This window comes from Selaginella moellendorffii, unplaced genomic scaffold, assembly GCF_000143415.4.
Source record: "Selaginella moellendorffii unplaced genomic scaffold, v1.0 SELMOscaffold_52, whole genome shotgun sequence".
Lineage (NCBI taxonomy): Eukaryota > Viridiplantae > Streptophyta > Lycopodiopsida > Selaginellales > Selaginellaceae > Selaginella > Selaginella moellendorffii.
In genome coordinates this window covers 71,841-87,462 of record NW_003314313.1, presented here as the reverse complement: position 1 = coordinate 87,462, position 15,622 = coordinate 71,841, and the positions used below count along the sequence as shown (strand labels likewise).

Below are 15,622 nucleotides of genomic sequence, written 5' to 3'. Positions count from 1 at the left end.
GTGAATCAGTGTTTCAAATTATTTATATATTTTTGGTCAATTGTTGAAATGTTAAAATGTTAAAATGTACAATAGAAATTTTAAGTTCATTCGAACTTCAATATTCCCATTTTATTTGAGACCAATAAAGCCCAAAAATTTCTATGGGTTCAAACGAACTTCTAATTCTAGAAACAGTATTTTATTGTATAAATTGCATTAGAAAGATTCAAAAAATAGAAATTTCTCTGAACCATTGATACTTAAATTCATAAATTTCAAGTTCACCAAAGAATAACATTTTTCTGATTTAATATTTCCTTATAATACTTATGGTTGACTATAATGACTAGTATTGACTTGAGCTAAATTGAGCTCAACTTGTGAACTCAACTCAATATAAACAACCAAAGACAACAACTTGAGAGACGGTCTATGGGGTTCAAATATAAAAGGAAAGGGCCCATGAATAAAAGTGCACCCCCTTTTTCAATTGGTTAAGGGTCTTGGGATATTAGGGGTTAAGCATCCTTGGGTTTGAATAGTACTGGGTTGGGTGACCTCATGGGAAGTCCAAATTTGGGAGCTTATATTTGATATTAGAGCGGTCTCGGGTTTGACTTTGTTAGTTGGCTAGGAGAATCATACCACATGTTATTGACACGTGGCTGGTCCAGTTTACTCCTATTGGGCTCGACCCAAGGGGTAGGGTGTCAAGAGAGCGGGGCTCTTAGGAGAGCTATGGCTCTCAGCTTCTGTTCATGAGGGCGTGAACTTGCAGGGAAGCATGGTGGATTGTAAGCAACTAAAGAGAACGATTTGAGAGATGGTCCATGGGGTTTAAATATAGAGGGAAAGGGCCCATAAATAAAAGTGCACCCCCTTTTCCAATCGGTTAAGGGTTTTGGAATATTTGAGGTTAAGCGTCTTTGGGTTTCAATAGTACTGGGGTAAATGACCTCCCTGGAAGTCCAAATTCAAGAGCTTACACTCAACTTTAGACCAACTCTATAGACAATAATAGTTTTTAAAGTCCTTTACTTTAGTTTGAAACTATGGTTTCATGGTTGGTTTAAGCATTTGGCAATTGCACACAAAGTTGCAAGTGGTGCATTAAAATTCTATAGTGGACTAATGCTTATGTAATAGTTTTGGGTTTTTTTTCAATCATGGTTGTTAGAAACTTTGTTAATAGTTTTATGGGAGTTTTAGATTCTTGTGGTAGTTTATAATTGCCCCACAAAAGCTCCAAATGTTCCACCTAACTTGTTGTCATCTTCTAGAGGGCAAGATGGTGTAAGGTTTGTAAAAATATATACATACATATACATACACACACACACAGATATATATATATATATATATAGAGAGAGAGAGAGAGAGAGAGAGAGAGAGAAAGAGAGAGAGAGAGAGAGAGAGAGAGAGAAAGAGAGAGAGAGAGAGAGAGAGACATACACATAGACACATACATATTACCCTAGTTAGGTAATACACTAATTATAGTACTATAGCATAAAAACTGTCCATTCAAGATTAAATTTAATCTATCCATTTTTATATATAAGCAAGGGTCTAAATCCCAATTAATATACTTATTCCTATATCTTGAGCACTCACAATTAGAAATTTAAAAATTATGTTTTATGCATATAATAACAAAGAAGTTACCATAAAATGCTTTAAGTATAACACTATTTCTATAATTTTAATAAGTGGATATATTAATATACCACATTTGTATATTCTATGAATAAGATTTTAGTTTCTCTAAATTTTAAATCATAATTATTTTTGGTTAGGGTCTGCACCAATTACAAACTTAGTGTATAAGAAGATGAAAATTAAGTTTTATATTTTTAAGTTATATTAGTTTCTAATACTAATTTTAAAATTCACAATTGCCATAAAAATGCATAATTACTTTTAAATACTTATTATATAAAAATTTCTCTCTCAAGGGAGGTTTACGTTTACCTATAGTTATATGGTAATAAATAATGATAATCACTAATATGTTAACATAAATTCTGCCAGACTTTAAGTTGCTAATATGCCTTAATTATGAACCCAAACATAAACTCATACAAATGATATATTTCAATCCATCTAATGAGCCAGGAAACAACCAAAAAAATAAAATAAAAAAGAATGTGTATATTTCTTTCAGAGGAATAGCTTCCTCTTGTCTAGATATATATTTTTTATATCAAAATATACTTAACAATAACCCAGTGAACTAAATGTATAGAATTCAAATACATTTTACTAGATTAGTAATTCTTTCAGAGTATAAAATTTATTGTAATTTATTTTTCATAATTATAATAAATTTTAATAAATAAATTTATTTCTTCTAAGTTTTTAAAAATCCTGCAAGCTTGTTTGTTGTAAGAAAAAAAATGAACAGAGAGGTATAGGCTATCTATATTTTCATTATAATTGGTGTAGTGGACTGTATGGTTAAAATTGAGAAAAATAAGTAATATATATAAAAAATTACTATTATATTATCATGAAGTATATTTATTATATAGTTTATATGACAAAAATGTTTTTATTATTATTATTCACATACTTCATAACTTTTAATTTTATTATTAAAATACTTATCAAAAATTTAAAAACCATAATAGCTTCACCTTATATCTTTAGCGAAAAGTAAATTCCAATTATTTTAAAATACAGTTAAACAAGTTCTTGATTTATCCCAATATTTTAATATAACATTTTTTTTATTTATAAATAAATAGATTCCATGAAAGTTTAGCTGTACTATTACATAATATTCTTTATTGTTTTCTAAAAAACGTATTTAGTTATGCTCTACATTACTTTTAAAGCTCCTAGATATTTCAGTTCATTAATATTTGCATATATTTTAATTTAATTATCAGAACAGTTTGATAACAACTATGTAGATCAAGCAAAATCTGGACGCAAAAGGTTAAGCCAGCCAGATGGCTTAATTTAATATTATCGATTTTAATTTTAAAGGCAATGTGCCACCAACCCAAGCCAATTGAAGCCAGCAGGCCCGGGTTTAAACAGAGTATTATTCGTGTAAAAGATACCCCGCTGATAATGACTCCGTTGTACTCATCTTCCAGCTTTACGTGGAACACGGCTTCGTCGGATCGGACGGACCACAACAGCGACGTCTACGTAAGCAAAATGAATGCAATGGTGGCGATAGAGACGTGCAAGGAAAAAAGAAAACCAAAAGAGAATTAGGGGAGATAACGAAAGAATTAAGTAGTGAGTGAGAGCCCATGATTCACAAATTTATATGTGAAAGCTGTGTAGCAAAGCTTGGTTGTTTGATTCAATTGGGTGTCTCACACGATGTTTTGGATTTTCGCCCATCGACGGCTGCCAACCTTCTGGCCACCGACGGCTGCGATCGAGAAAAAAGAAAACTTTTGTTTTGCAAAACCGTTCGTTCTTTCTCCGAGTCATACGTGCCTTTGGCCCGGCTGTACATTGAAGACCTCTTGGCCCGTTTCTCTCAATCCTTGCAATGGCGAAGGGATGGAAGAAGAATCGCCGGAGCGCAAGAGTTGTCCTCTGTTTCGCGGCACTGGGGAGCTGGATAATCGTGGAATTGTTGAGCGTCATCCAGCACAGAGCAGCAATAGTTTGTAGGAATCGATGCGCCAGAGCTCAATTTCTCTGTGAATTTTCTTGATTGACAATTTTTCTCGCAGATGATGTTCCAGAGCTGTTCATTCTTTTCAGGAGCAATCCCGGCAGGCGGATGAACTTGTTGTTGGGGAAATTCAGCAATGGAAACCAGGATCGAGCCCAGCAACCGGTAGCTCAAGAAGAGAAAGCTCAAGGACTAGGTGCGATTCGATTTGTAGGAAATTCGCAAACCATTTGTAAGGTTTCGTGCTCTTGGCTACGCAGGCTTGAATATGGAGAAAATCAAAGCAAACATCACTTGCGATTTCTCTCACTTTCGAACCGACGTATGCGAATTGCGAGGCGACGTCCGAGTGAGCGGTGGAAGAGCCGGAAAAGTCGCGCTCCTGGACGCAGAATCACCCCAAGAATCACACCAAGTTGTGGCAAAGATCAAGCCTTACACAAGAAAATGGGAGAAGAGCTGCATGGCCACAATTGGAGAGGTCTCGCTGGAAATCCTCCCTCGCAGCTCCTCGCCCAGCATGCCCTGCGACACAAACCATTCCGTCCCGGCGGTGATCCTCTCCACGGGCGGCTACACCGGCAACGTCTACCACGAGTTTAACGACGGCCTCATTCCCCTCTTCATCACCTCGCACAAATTCCATGGCGAGGTTGTCTTCCTCGTCCTGGAGCTCCACAGATGGTGGATGATGAAATACGGTAGCATCGTGAGCAAGCTCTCAAACTATCCCGTCCAGGATTTCGATCGATCCAAGCGTGTCCACTGCTTCCCGCAAGCAATCCTGGGGATGCAAATTCACGACGAGCTCGCCATCGCCAGCCAAGCACCAGAAGCTTCAATGCGCGACTTCCAGCAGCTGCTCAAAGCCTCGCTCAACTCCCAGAAATCTCCACTCAAGCCCATGTCCCGCGTCGCAAAAGTTGGCAACAAAGTTGGCGGATCTTCGAGCCCAAAGTTGGTGCTGCTGGCCCGGAAGGGCAGCAGGGTCTTGCTCAACCAGAACGCGCTCGTGAGGCTGGCCAAGAAGATCGGGTTCCGTGTCGTTGTGCTCGCACCAAACTCGCACTCGTCCCTGTTTGAGCTTCACGAGGAGCTGCACTCGGCCCATGTCATGGTTGGCGTGCATGGGGCGGCACTCACGCACTTCCTGTTTATGAGGCCGGCTTCGGTTTTCATTCAGATTGTTCCTCTGGGGACGGAATGGGCTGCGCAGACTTACTATGGCCAGCCAGCCATGAAAGCAGGGCTTAGGTATTTGGAGTACAAGATCGTGGCGGAGGAGAGCAGCCTGGTGAAGAAGCTGGGGCGGGAGAGTGCAGCTGTTGCACATCCTGAGGAGATCACCTCCAAGGGCTGGTGGGAGATGAAGAAGATTTACTTGCAGAACCAGGATGTCATGCTGTCCCTGCACAGGTTTAGACCTCTCCTTGAGCAAGCATTCAAAGAGAGTGTTTTCTAGAGGTTTTGCATGTTTTGGACTGTACAAAAAGGAAACAAAAATGTTTGTAAATCTTTTCCACAACCGGAAAAAATATAAAAATGTTAAAACTAATAAAATGGTTCTTCCGGTCAGAAAGAATGTCAAGTCCACTTTGCAAAATGGTAGGTTAGCAGCTCTCCTTTGAGCTCTTCAGCATCTGGAACAAGAGCAGGCAGAAAAAAGCCTGAAAATACAAATGGCTGAACAGAAACACGGGAAGTTTTTAGCCTGGTGGAGCGAATAGAGTTTTTTTTAGCTTTCGAGTACCTGTGGCCAGCCGGATTTGTGGTGATAGACCAGTGGATTCAATCCATGCCGGAGTGAGCTGCTCTGGACTTTCATGCAAGGAATGCACTGAGGATAGAACTTTTGGGTCAGTTTGAGCCGGCGCCGAGGCTTCCAGTGAAGAGCATTAGGCGGTATGTGATCTGCAATGCTAACCGAGATCATCAATCGCTATCGAAGGCTTCAAAGCTAAGTGTTTTGGGATTTTACCTTTCTCCGATTGTCTTGCCGCAGTGGTGGCAACCAAACTCTCTGTACAAAAGCCTGATGAGGAACTTTTCGTGCTTGGAGGCATAGCGCATTCCTGCTGTGAGATGATCTTTATGCGAGGAAACAAAATGGAAGAGTTGAGAACTTACAAGGAAGATAAGCCAGTGCATAAACTCCAGGAAATCGCACATCACTTGGCAATAGATTCCGATACTTGCCACCTAAAGCCTGCACAAGATTTCCATTTGGTTTTAAGCAGGAAACATAAACTTGTACTCTTGATTCTATACCTTGAAGGATACGAGGCCTATCAACGCTGGTAAGAGCACAGGAAGAATTTGAGACGACGACGAGAAACCAGCATCAACATCTGGAAACTCGGCAGCAGCAATCCTTTCGATTTGATTCACAATCTATTCAATCTACTTTCAGTTTCTTCAAAGAAAGAAGAAAGAAGAAAAAGAACCTGCATTGAAGATGTCGAGCATAAAGCCACAAACGCCGCACCAAAAGCCGAGCTCGCAAGTGGAGTGGCACAGGAAATCCTGCAAAGCTTTCCTACACGCTTCCAGCAAAAAGGGAGTGAAATTTCCCCGTCCAGAAGATCAAAATACCTGCGCAATCGGCAGCGATGCTCCAAACGCAACACCAGCAATAAGCGTTTTTGCAGGCAATGATAGAGAAGGTCGTTCCTCCATGGACGGCGCTTTCACTTCCACAGCCTCCTCGATCGAAGACGCTTGCCCCATGGATAGAACAAGAAACCCTAAGGTTTACTAGTAGGATATTCAAATTAAAATTATTAAAAATTACTTTAATATATTGCAGTTAAAATTTTTACAGTAAAAAATAATTATTTTATTTTATGCATCCAACATGTTTGCCCACCAATATTTATTTGGTGCTGAAGCATTATAACTTACAAAATTGCAATCGTTTTGAATAATAATATATGTGAGAAAAAAACATTTAACACAAAATTTATTTATTAATCATAAATTTTTAAAATATTAATTATATAAAATAAGGTTGCCATTAGTTTAGAGAGTAAGTATACAATTATCATTATATTCTTTATTGTCAGACTTTTATAATAAATTTTCTCCAGAATAAAGTTTAAGTATAAAATTTAAATTTAAATAAACTATATTCTTCCCATTAGAGGATTTAAAAAATTTACCCTTTTTTAATGAATTTTTTGGGTATCTTGCATATAATGTTGAGAAACTTATATCACAATTTTTATGAAAATAAGTTATTCTAGAAAATATTGGTATATATGTTAAATATGTTAAATTCTTATTTTGCCAATAATAAACAAATAATTAATTTCAAAATTAATAGCTATAATAGTGCATTCACTAGATTTTGTTATTCTTATAGTATTATTATATTTTTTAACTAAATAAGGAATTCTATTTTTTATATTTAAACCCGAAATAGAATTATTTGAAAGGCTACTTACAAAATAATTTGTAGGATTACCTACAAAACATTTAACACTTACAACTGCACACTTTGTCCAAAATTTATAGATATTCAGTTATTATAGTTTGGTGAAAAATTGAATCACTAGTATCTCTGAAATTAATGTATCAAAACCATATGAAAGTATATTATTAATATCATCATTTGTCAAAGTATAATTTGTTCCCCATTTTATATTTGGTTTAGTGAGACATGATTTAAAATTTGTTAATAGAAGACATATGAGAGTTAATAAAATCATAAAGAACATTTTTTATTAACAATGAAAATGTTTTGCATTTGCATAAATTATAAAGCTATTATTTAGTATTTATTATTATAAATCTTTTATTCTAATTTATTTACATTGTCTATGTTTTAACTCTCTTAATCTGTAACAAGTGTTGTAATGTTAAAAAAGGATATATATTAACTTTTTATCATAGATCATTTTCATGGAATCTTCTCAGAAAACAACCAAAAAGGATTCATATAGATATTTAAAAAGTATTTTCATAGCCTTTAATATCAATATAAAGTTAAAGTTTTCCCTTTTTGAGGTTAAATGACTCAAGAAGCATCCATCCATCTCTGGATGATGTGGCCATCTTTCATTTGTTTGCTCCAACCATTAGATCATCCTCAGCTGAAGGTAGCCAATGGCTTTTTATTCAAGTGCTAAAGAGCATTAATTCACTAGACTTCTGTTAAAAACTTCAATGCCTTTTACAAGCTGTAATGACCTTAACTCTAGCCGATTGCACCATACTCAGAAAGTTTGTAGAACTGTCAAAGGTAGGTGCTCAAGGCTGGAGGGCTGACTCCTTATATTCATAATGTGCAAAGAAGAAAGCTTTACATGTTCCCCATGTAACATGGACTCCTAAAACATCAACAATTTCAGGGACGAGAAGAAACATCCCTCTCTCGGTCTAGTGATTGGAATATGCCTAGCACAGAATCTAAAGGGCTTCCACAACGTCGCCACGTGGAGATTTGGCTACGCCACGAGGCAGCCTTCCATTGGACGTAATTCATTCACCCTATCTCCTCCGTGGATTGTTGTGTGGTTTTAAAACAGTATAGACGCATTCGTTTTTTGTAAGTCGCTCGATCGATCGAGAGAGAGAGAGAGAGAGAGAGAGAGAGCTTGAGATGGCAGCAGCGATGATTGCAGCATCCACCGCGGCTGCGTCCGGCAGCTCCTTCTTGCGGGGATCCGGGTCCAGGAAGAATGCTCTTCGCGGTAGATCCGTCCAGTGCCAAGCAAAGGTTTCAATGGTAAGCTCTCGAAAGTTACTCTCCAGCACCTACATTGCTTCAAAATTCTAATAAATTTTTTGCTCTCCAGGATCTCTGGTATGGACCAGACCGTGTCAAGTTCCTGGGTCCTTTCTCCGCACAAACTCCATCCTACTTGAAGGGAGAGTTTCCTGGCGATTATGGCTGGGACACTGCCGGACTCTCCGCTGATCCAGAGGCCTTTGCTCGCAACCGCGCTCTCGAGGTACGCTCGTTTAGTTCCAAGAACTTTGGAAGAACTTCCAAACTTCTTGGATCTCTTCTCGTGTTCGTAAGTTTGAAAACCAACTTGTTGTTTCTTTTCTTTTTGATAAACAAACCAGCTGATCCACGGACGCTGGGCGATGCTGGGAGCTCTTGGCTGCGTCTTCCCGGAGGTCCTCTCCAAATGGGTCGGTGTGGAGTTCAAGGAGAAAGTGTGGTTCAAGGCCGGCTCCCAGATCTTCTCCGACGGAGGGCTCGACTATCTCGGCAATCCCAACTTGGTTCACGCTCAAAGCATCCTCGCCATCTGGGCTTGCCAAGTGATTCTCATGGGACTGGTCGAGGGTTACAGGATCAATGGACTTCCTGACGTTGGAGAAGGCGGTGACTTGTATCCCGGTGGCCAGTACTTTGATCCCCTGGGGTTTGCTGACGACCCCGAGACTCTGGCGGAGCTCAAGGTGAAGGAGATCAAGAATGGAAGGCTGGCGATGTTCTCCATGTTCGGTTTCTTCGTCCAAGCTATTGTCACCGGCAAGGGACCTTTGGAAAACTTGTTCGATCATCTCGACAACCCTGTGGTCAACAATGCTTGGGCCTATGCCACCAGATTTGTTCCTGGCAGCTAAACGGAAAAACCAAAAAAAAAAGAAAAAAAGCAGAGAATTTAATTCTTTTGTTTTGATTGTAAAAAACACTTCTTAAAAAACACTCATGGTTTTTGCTCTTGAAGCTTATTTCCTGCTTGAACACAAAGAAATACAAAGAACTTACTTTAAAAACTGTAGCAAACAGGCTTAAAAGATGGAGCTTTAAGCTCACTGCGGGTGCCATTTGATAGTGCAGCCAACACTGTATTTGTAGTAAAAAAATCGTGTGAGAAACAAGAGAGAAAAAGAAAGATATATTTCTGACCTTGCGAATTGTGTCCCAGAAATTGGCTTGCCAGAAAGAACACAGTCCAGTGCCTCGCGAATATCACTGTAAACATCAACCAAAGCGAATTAGCTATAGCTTGGACTGGATATGGAAATTGGAGCATAGAGCCATGCCTTCCGGTTATGGGCTTGCCGCTGCGAGGGCGGGACTCGTCGAATCTGCCGTGGTATACGAGCTCGAAGCATTTTTCTTCTGACTGGTAGGAGAAAAGATGTTTTTTTTTCCAACTGTTATGCGAGAAAACCAAGTTACCTTTTTGAACAAGAAAAACTCCGGAGTGCAAACAGCTCCATAAGCCTTAGCAACTTGCTGAGTCTGTGGAGACAAGGATTTAGACAAAATAAGAGAAAACACGAGAGACACAGAGAGAGAGAGAGAGCTCTAGAGAAAAGAAAATACATGCCTCGTCATAAAGATATGGGAAGTTGTAGCCAAATTTTTTAGCATCCTCTGCCATCATCTGAGGTCCATCCTACACATCAAACAAACTCTCAAAACTTCTGCAAACTAGAAAAAGAAAAAAGAAAGACAAAAGCAAGAAAAGCGAAAAACAAGCGAAATTTTCTCACTTCTGGATGTGTTGCCACCGAGTTTGAGGAGATTCCAACCACAGCAACACCCTTCTGTTGCACAAACGCTATTAAAACCCAAGAAGGAGAAAAAGGAAAGATTTCCCTTCCACCTGTGAATACTCTTGTGCAAGCTTGGCAATGGCTTCCTTCAGATGCACAACATATGGACAATGGTTGCAGATAAACATCACCTGCAAAACAAGTTTTAGAATCTCCTGGACGAAAAGAAGAAGCAAAGTCACCAAAAGTGCTGGAGATTGCTTGAAATCCTCGAGCTTCCATGTCTTTCCACTCAAAGGCTCCGGGAGCTGAAACTTCCCAAGAGTTAGAGAAACAAATTAAATCGAAACAAGAAATGCTGCGAGCACACCTCAAAGTTTGGGGCCGCTTCTCCCAATTCCAGCCTCTCCGCCATAGCCGCGTTCACGCTAACACCCAAAAAGAAAAATACAAGTTAAGAAGCACTATAGAAAGAATCGATTTTTACCTTGGACGTCCCTTTGCATGCTTGAGGCCATGACAAACACCGCGGATCTCGAGCTCACCTCCGCCAACTTTCCAAGAACGCGCCCTCCAATCGCGAGTTCCTCGTCGGACGAGTGCAAATTCCTACACGAGCTCAGCAAGCTCGTCAATGCCACCGCGTCGGGCTCGAAAGGCATGCTCTCCACGAGCTCCAGCGCTTCCTGGAGCCTCCCGGATCGTCCCAAGAGATCCACAACGCAGCCAAAGTGATCGCGGTCGGGCTCCACGAAGAAATCCCCCTTGAGAGTGACGAAGTAGTCTCGGGCGTAGCGGAGCTTCCCGGCGTGAGCGCAAGCTGTGAGAAGGCTCATAAGCGTCGAGGCATCCGGGAGAGATCCATCCAGCGCCATGAGCTCCAGGAGCTCGCTGGCTCGATCCGAGAGACCATTGTGAGCGTAAGCTCCGATCATCACATTCCATGACGTGGAGGAGATACCACCGAGCTTTGATCCATGGAAGATCTCCATGGCCTCGCGCAAGCACCCGGATTTGCCATAGAAGTTGATGAGCGTGTTGGTGATGATCTCCGAGTAGTGGCGGGAGTGGAATCGATCCACCAAGCTGGCGTGGATGATCCTCCCCTCGGCCAGCGCTGGAGCTCCCAGGCAAGCATCCAGGACTGCCAAGAACGTCACCTCGTCGCTCTCCACTCCGGAGAGATCCATCTCGCGGAAGCACTGGATGGCCCCGCGGTAGAGCTTGCAGTGGCCGTGGGCCGCGATGATCGCGTTCCAGATCGCGGTGGTCGGCTCGCCGATCGAATCAAAGAGGGCTTTTGATCGATCTATGGATCCTCCTTCGTGCTGTGCGAGCTCGGTGATGATCACCACCCATGCGATCTCGTCGCGCTGCGGCATTCGATCGATCGCGGCGGCAGCAATGGTCGGCTCCCCGAATCGAGCGCACGCCTCCACGATCGCGTTCCAGGAGGCCTGATCGCGCTGGGCGAGGCCGTGGAAGATCGCCAGTGCCTGGGAGAGGGATGATCCACCACTCCGGCCGAGAAGGCTGATCATCGATGTTCCTGGGAGGAGCTGGAGATCCGGGCGGGGGATTCGATCAAACACGGTCTTGGCGCCATCGATTCGATGCTCCGCCGCGAGCGCCTGGATCATCGCGTTGCTAGCGCACGAATCGTGGGCGGGCATTCGATCGAAGAGCCTCTTCGCGTGGATGAGATGATCGCCGCTCAAAACGTTCTCAGCCAGCGCGACGAGGAGCGCGTTCCAGCAGTAGAGATCGCGGTGAGGGAGGCGATCGAAGAGGTAGATCGCGTCGGCAGCGCCGCCATAGCGGCGGGCGTGGGCCGCCACGATCATCGTCCAGGAGATGAGATCGCCGCCACTACCACCGTCGCCTGGGATGGAATCCAGCACCGCCATCGCGCCGTGCACGTCCCCGCGATCGGTGTGGGCTTTGATCGCGGCGTTGAAGGAGACAATGCTGCGCGCTGGCATTCGATCGAAGAGCTCGCCCATCGCGGCCATTTGCTCCGCAAAGACCCCGAGAGCAGTGTTCCAGGACAAGAGGTTCCTGTGGCGCATCGATTGGAAGAGCTCGCGCGCGCGGTCGATCGACGGGCAGTGCTGGAGGATCGCGTTCCAGGGATTGACGCTGTGCTGGGGCATCCTCCGCAGCATCGACCACGAATCGTGGATTCGCCCCGCTTTGGCATTTACCGCGATCATCGCGTTCCAAGAGATTGCGTTCCTCTCGGGCATACGATCGAAGATCTCTTGTGCTGAATCGAGCTTGTGTGATTCAGCATAGGCCCCTAGAAATGCCGTCCAGGAGATCACATCATGGAGAGGAATCCGATCAAAGACATCGTCAATCCACTGCAAATCCCCTGCTTGGGCAGATGCAGTGAGTAGACAATTCCAGGACGAGAGCTGCCGCGCGGGCATTCGATCAAAGATTTCTTTGGCATCACAGATTGAATGGTGCTGCGCGAAAGCTTGCATCAGTGTGTTCCAGGAGATGGAATCGGGCTCGGGCATGAAATCAAAGACATGCTTCGCTTGAGCACATTGCCCTGTTTGGGCAAATGCCGCGATAAGCACATTCCAGCAAGGGGAATCCCACTGGGGCGTCCGCAAGAACGTAGCTATCGCGGCTTCCATCTCGCCGCTCTTCGCGAATCCGGCTATAAGGACTGTCCACGCAACCAGATCCCGCGCGGGCATGGCGACGAACGCCGCGCGCGCTGCGTCGATGTGGCCATTCTCCGCGTAGGCGGCCAGGATCATGTTCCAGGAGAAGCGATTCTTGGGCTCGATGGCGTCGAAGACGCGGCAGGCATCGCCCACGCTGCCGCAGTTGCCATACATTCGAACAAGCATGTTGCTGAGCAGCACATCGCGATCCGCGAACCCAGCGGCGGCGATCCTGGCGTGGAGGGCTCGCCCCTCGACGAGGCTGGAGCATTGGCGCAAGAGGCGAGCGAGGGATTCCCTGCAACAAGCACTCACGGCGGTCATTCGCCGCCGGCCATTGCTAGGTTTCGGGAGGAAGACGAAGACGGCATATGCTTTGCTCCCAACGGAATATGTTGCAGACGGAATATGCAGGTAGGGCTTGACAGAAGATGCCAGGGCAACGATGCTATGGAAGAGCTTGAGCGATGTGGCTGGGCGAGGCGCTGCGATTGTGCAATGTGTGTGCTTTATGGATGTCTTCTCCAATCACGTCCTCCAGATTCAACAGGTGAGGCGCTTCGATCACGCATTGCTTCTTTCTTCCGGTTCATGGCCTTTGCCACATTGTTTTCTGGATTTTTCCCCTGCATTGATCCATCGGTCGTGCGATGTATTGGATTTCGCACATCAGTACAATTTCTCCTGATTCATTGCATCGCGATGTTAGATTGTTCTTCAAAATATTTTCTATTTGGTTTCATCCTTTATATCTTGTGCTTGCTTTATGCTCCTACTTTCTTTTTGCTATGCAAAGATCTTAACACTGCCCGTTTGTTCTTCGCAGTGCATTGGACCCAGTATGCTTCCAACGTTTAATATACGAGGGGACATCCTGGTGACCGAGCGATTGTCGGTAAAGCTTGGGAAAATCAGAGTCGGGGACGTTGTCATGGCGAGATCACCATCCGATCCACGCATGGTAGTCTGCAAGAGAATCCTTGGCCTGGAGGGTGACACCATCACTGTGGTGAGTGATAAAGGAGGTTCGGCAAAGGTTAAGGTGCTCACTCGAGTTTCTATACCTTTTGGTGTTTAGTTCTATCATTTGCAGATACCGAAGGGACATGTCTGGCTTCAAGGGGATAACTTCCACAAGTCGAGAGACTCGCGGGAGTATGGGCCAGTGCCTTCTGCATTGCTCCAGGGCAGGGTGTTTTACCGGGTGAGCAAGCCTTGCGTTGTCTTGTTAAAGTTGTAGCTAAGGTTTTATGAATTTCTAGATTTGGCCCCCTCAAGGTTGGGGTTTTGTGGGTAGGATACCATCGCAATCTGTGTAAGTTGGAGAGGGATTTAGACCGTCAGGAATGAAAATTGTGTTGTCATCAAGACTCTAGTATCTTATCCTCCAGCAGCTCCGGAGCAACTTTACATCTTTATCTCCTAATAGGGAGCTCTTGATCCATATCTGAAATAGTGATGGAAAGCTCAGGCTTGGAGAGTCTCTATGAAAATCCTTGAATATTCTAGTATATGTTAAGATGTATAAAGTTGTCTCCTGCTCCTGGTTTTGAGGGAAAGCATACCAATATGTGAAGTTCCAGGCTGATAGAAGTGTCCACTGGTGCATCAGACAATTCCCCTAGTTTGCTAGTAAATATCAAATCCCATGTTTTGTGTAGATCGAGGTCCAGAAGTCGGAGCGTGAGTGGATGAAAAATTACTTTTGAGGATTAACTTGAAACACAAAAATGGTGCTGGGAGATATAAAGACTTTGGCATAGAGAGAAAATTTTGAAGGCCTTCTTTGTGCATACTTAACATTTGTTCACAGTAGGAATATGCACTGTGAGAAAAATCTTCTAGAGACAAGCTTGAAAACAAAAGAAAATTAAAATTGTGAGGTCTAAGTGTACAATTATAATGCCATATATTAATATTAGTGTAGTGGGATTTTGTATTAGTTTAAGTTTGGAACATTTACTCTTGTATATAAGCTAGGGTTAAATATGTATATTTTGTATTTTATTTCTATATTTCTATACAAGGTGGTTTTAATTGTTCTTGCAGAGTGTTTGGATTTATGTATTTGATTTAAATTTAGTTTTTGCATTATCTAAATCTCTCTATTTTTGTAGTTTTTAAATTTCTTCTGTTTTGTTTTTCTACTTTACATCATTTTTTATGGCAGAGCAGTAACCTCCTCCTCTTTTGACTCTAGAGTAGCAATTGGTGCACTTGCTCAATGCTATACAGTTGCAGTTGAATAATCAGATTTAATTAATGGTAACATTCACAGTGTGTGGTATAGCTCCTTTTGCTATTATTGATAATCCTCACATTTGATTAGAGTTCTTCCATAAGGATCCTAGAATGATGTGTACCATTAATTCAATCATTTTACAGTGATTGTTACCTATCATAGAATGATGCTTAGCATCTAAGTGAGTTTTCATTATGTCTCTAAGAGACAATATTACAATGGTACAATGGTTTGAGCACACTCATTTGTGTGGATTGGAACCTTCTTCTGGATATCTTTAAGCACATAGTTAGACATGTTGACAATTGTGATAATACTTTTTAACAATTGCATTGTTTTTATCAAAAGTTGTTTGAGTCAGTGATGTAATCTAGTGTTTGCTTCCAAAGCTTCTTGCTTTGTGCAAAGACAAATATATCAAAATGAATCAAGTTAAGAATGTTCACCAACACCACCACAAGTTCACTAAATCCCATTACCTTTTGGGACTTCTTCACTATGTAGCTATACCTTTGGTCATTAAGTAAAAGGACCACTCATTTTTCTTTTCATGGTTCAGGATTTTGGGATGTCATTTTGAAACACTATAGCATAATAAAAACTTCATAAATA

At 42.4% G+C, this 15,622-nt stretch overlaps 6 protein-coding genes across 8 annotated transcripts; 3 read left to right on the top strand and 3 right to left on the bottom strand.

The window, feature by feature from the left end:
• Window positions 1–3,404: 3,404 nt before the first annotated feature.
• On the top strand, window positions 3,405–5,204 carry LOC112350604. The gene is made up of 3 exons (XM_024687060.1): window positions 3,405–3,617; window positions 3,684–3,821; window positions 3,886–5,204. The coding sequence occupies exons 1-3, from the start codon at window positions 3,497–3,499 to the stop codon at window positions 5,085–5,087; spliced, it is 1,461 nt and encodes a 486-aa protein (XP_024542828.1). The 5' UTR covers window positions 3,405–3,496; the 3' UTR covers window positions 5,088–5,204.
• On the bottom strand, window positions 5,067–6,352 carry LOC9635585. The gene is made up of 7 exons (XM_024687090.1): window positions 6,218–6,352; window positions 6,070–6,168; window positions 5,894–6,016; window positions 5,753–5,831; window positions 5,604–5,700; window positions 5,376–5,544; window positions 5,067–5,308 (listed from the first exon to the last, which is right to left on the bottom strand). Exons 1-7 carry the CDS (start codon window positions 6,350–6,352, stop codon window positions 5,210–5,212), a joined length of 801 nt encoding a protein of 266 aa, XP_024542858.1. The 3' UTR covers window positions 5,067–5,209.
• Window positions 6,353–8,177: 1,825 nt separating this feature from the next.
• On the top strand, window positions 8,178–9,313 carry LOC9634881 (chlorophyll a-b binding protein of LHCII type III, chloroplastic). The gene is made up of 3 exons (XM_002982098.2): window positions 8,178–8,351; window positions 8,422–8,577; window positions 8,696–9,313. Exons 1-3 carry the CDS (start codon window positions 8,226–8,228, stop codon window positions 9,203–9,205), a joined length of 792 nt encoding a protein of 263 aa, XP_002982144.1. The 5' UTR covers window positions 8,178–8,225; the 3' UTR covers window positions 9,206–9,313.
• On the bottom strand, window positions 9,311–10,502 carry LOC9635584. Its single transcript, XM_024687089.1, has 6 exons — window positions 10,458–10,502; window positions 10,198–10,278; window positions 9,919–9,987; window positions 9,760–9,830; window positions 9,492–9,557; window positions 9,311–9,317 (listed from the first exon to the last, which is right to left on the bottom strand). The coding sequence occupies exons 1-6, from the start codon at window positions 10,500–10,502 to the stop codon at window positions 9,311–9,313; spliced, it is 339 nt and encodes a 112-aa protein (XP_024542857.1).
• LOC112350603 (pentatricopeptide repeat-containing protein At2g35030, mitochondrial-like) lies at window positions 10,339–13,133 on the bottom strand. The gene is made up of 3 exons (XM_024687059.1): window positions 10,575–13,133; window positions 10,458–10,515; window positions 10,339–10,395 (listed from the first exon to the last, which is right to left on the bottom strand). The coding sequence occupies exons 1-2, from the start codon at window positions 13,090–13,092 to the stop codon at window positions 10,511–10,513; spliced, it is 2,523 nt and encodes an 840-aa protein (XP_024542827.1). The 5' UTR covers window positions 13,093–13,133; the 3' UTR covers window positions 10,339–10,395; window positions 10,458–10,510.
• A 67-nt stretch (window positions 13,134–13,200) lies between these two features.
• LOC9634880 (mitochondrial inner membrane protease subunit 1) lies at window positions 13,201–14,251 on the top strand. 3 transcript variants are annotated; one of them, XM_024687201.1, is made up of 4 exons: window positions 13,201–13,318; window positions 13,595–13,777; window positions 13,847–13,972; window positions 14,031–14,251. In XM_024687201.1, the coding sequence occupies exons 1-4, from the start codon at window positions 13,214–13,216 to the stop codon at window positions 14,085–14,087; spliced, it is 471 nt and encodes a 156-aa protein (XP_024542969.1). In that variant the 5' UTR covers window positions 13,201–13,213; the 3' UTR covers window positions 14,088–14,251. The 3 variants fall into 3 exon arrangements, with proteins under 3 accessions (XP_024542969.1, XP_024542970.1, XP_024542968.1); XM_024687202.1 differs by having other exon boundaries at window positions 13,862–13,972; window positions 14,031–14,151; XM_024687200.1 differs by having other exon boundaries at window positions 13,595–13,810; window positions 13,862–13,972; window positions 14,031–14,151.
• Window positions 14,252–15,622: the final 1,371 nt, after the last annotated feature.

Excerpts from the sequence above, each read along its gene's own strand:
- LOC112350604 (XM_024687060.1), top strand. The coding sequence starts at position 3,497 with ATGGCGAAGGGATGGAAGAAGAATCGCCGGAGCGCAAGAGTTGTCCTC. Across the intron at positions 3,618-3,683 it reads GCACAGAGCAGCAATAGTTT|ATGATGTTCCAGAGCTGTTC; the intron begins GTAGGAATCGAT and ends TTTTTCTCGCAG. Across the intron at positions 3,822-3,885 it reads AGAGAAAGCTCAAGGACTAG|GCTTGAATATGGAGAAAATC; the intron begins GTGCGATTCGAT and ends TTGGCTACGCAG.
- LOC9635585 (XM_024687090.1), bottom strand. The coding sequence starts at position 6,352 with ATGGGGCAAGCGTCTTCGATCGAGGAGGCTGTGGAAGTGAAAGCGCCG. Across the intron at positions 6,169-6,217 it reads CATCGCTGCCGATTGCGCAG|CGTGTAGGAAAGCTTTGCAG; the intron begins GTATTTTGATCT and ends TTTTGCTGGAAG. Across the intron at positions 5,701-5,752 it reads TGCACTGGCTTATCTTCCTT|CAGGAATGCGCTATGCCTCC; the intron begins GTAAGTTCTCAA and ends ATCATCTCACAG.
- LOC9634881 (XM_002982098.2), top strand. The coding sequence starts at position 8,226 with ATGGCAGCAGCGATGATTGCAGCATCCACCGCGGCTGCGTCCGGCAGC. Across the intron at positions 8,352-8,421 it reads GCCAAGCAAAGGTTTCAATG|GATCTCTGGTATGGACCAGA; the intron begins GTAAGCTCTCGA and ends TTTGCTCTCCAG. Across the intron at positions 8,578-8,695 it reads CTCGCAACCGCGCTCTCGAG|CTGATCCACGGACGCTGGGC; the intron begins GTACGCTCGTTT and ends TAAACAAACCAG.
- LOC9635584 (XM_024687089.1), bottom strand. The coding sequence starts at position 10,502 with ATGGCGGAGAGGCTGGAATTGGGAGAAGCGGCCCCAAACTTTGAG. Across the intron at positions 10,279-10,457 it reads AAGCGGCCCCAAACTTTGAG|GTGATGTTTATCTGCAACCA; the intron begins GTGTGCTCGCAG and ends CTTGTTTTGCAG. Across the intron at positions 9,558-9,759 it reads TTGTTCAAAAAGGTAACTTG|TGATATTCGCGAGGCACTGG; the intron begins GTTTTCTCGCAT and ends TGATGTTTACAG.
- LOC112350603 (XM_024687059.1), bottom strand. The coding sequence starts at position 13,092 with ATGACCGCCGTGAGTGCTTGTTGCAGGGAATCCCTCGCTCGCCTCTTG.
- LOC9634880 (XM_024687200.1), top strand. The coding sequence starts at position 13,214 with ATGCTATGGAAGAGCTTGAGCGATGTGGCTGGGCGAGGCGCTGCGATT. Across the intron at positions 13,319-13,594 it reads ACGTCCTCCAGATTCAACAG|TGCATTGGACCCAGTATGCT; the intron begins GTGAGGCGCTTC and ends TGTTCTTCGCAG. Across the intron at positions 13,973-14,030 it reads AGGGCAGGGTGTTTTACCGG|ATTTGGCCCCCTCAAGGTTG; the intron begins GTGAGCAAGCCT and ends ATGAATTTCTAG.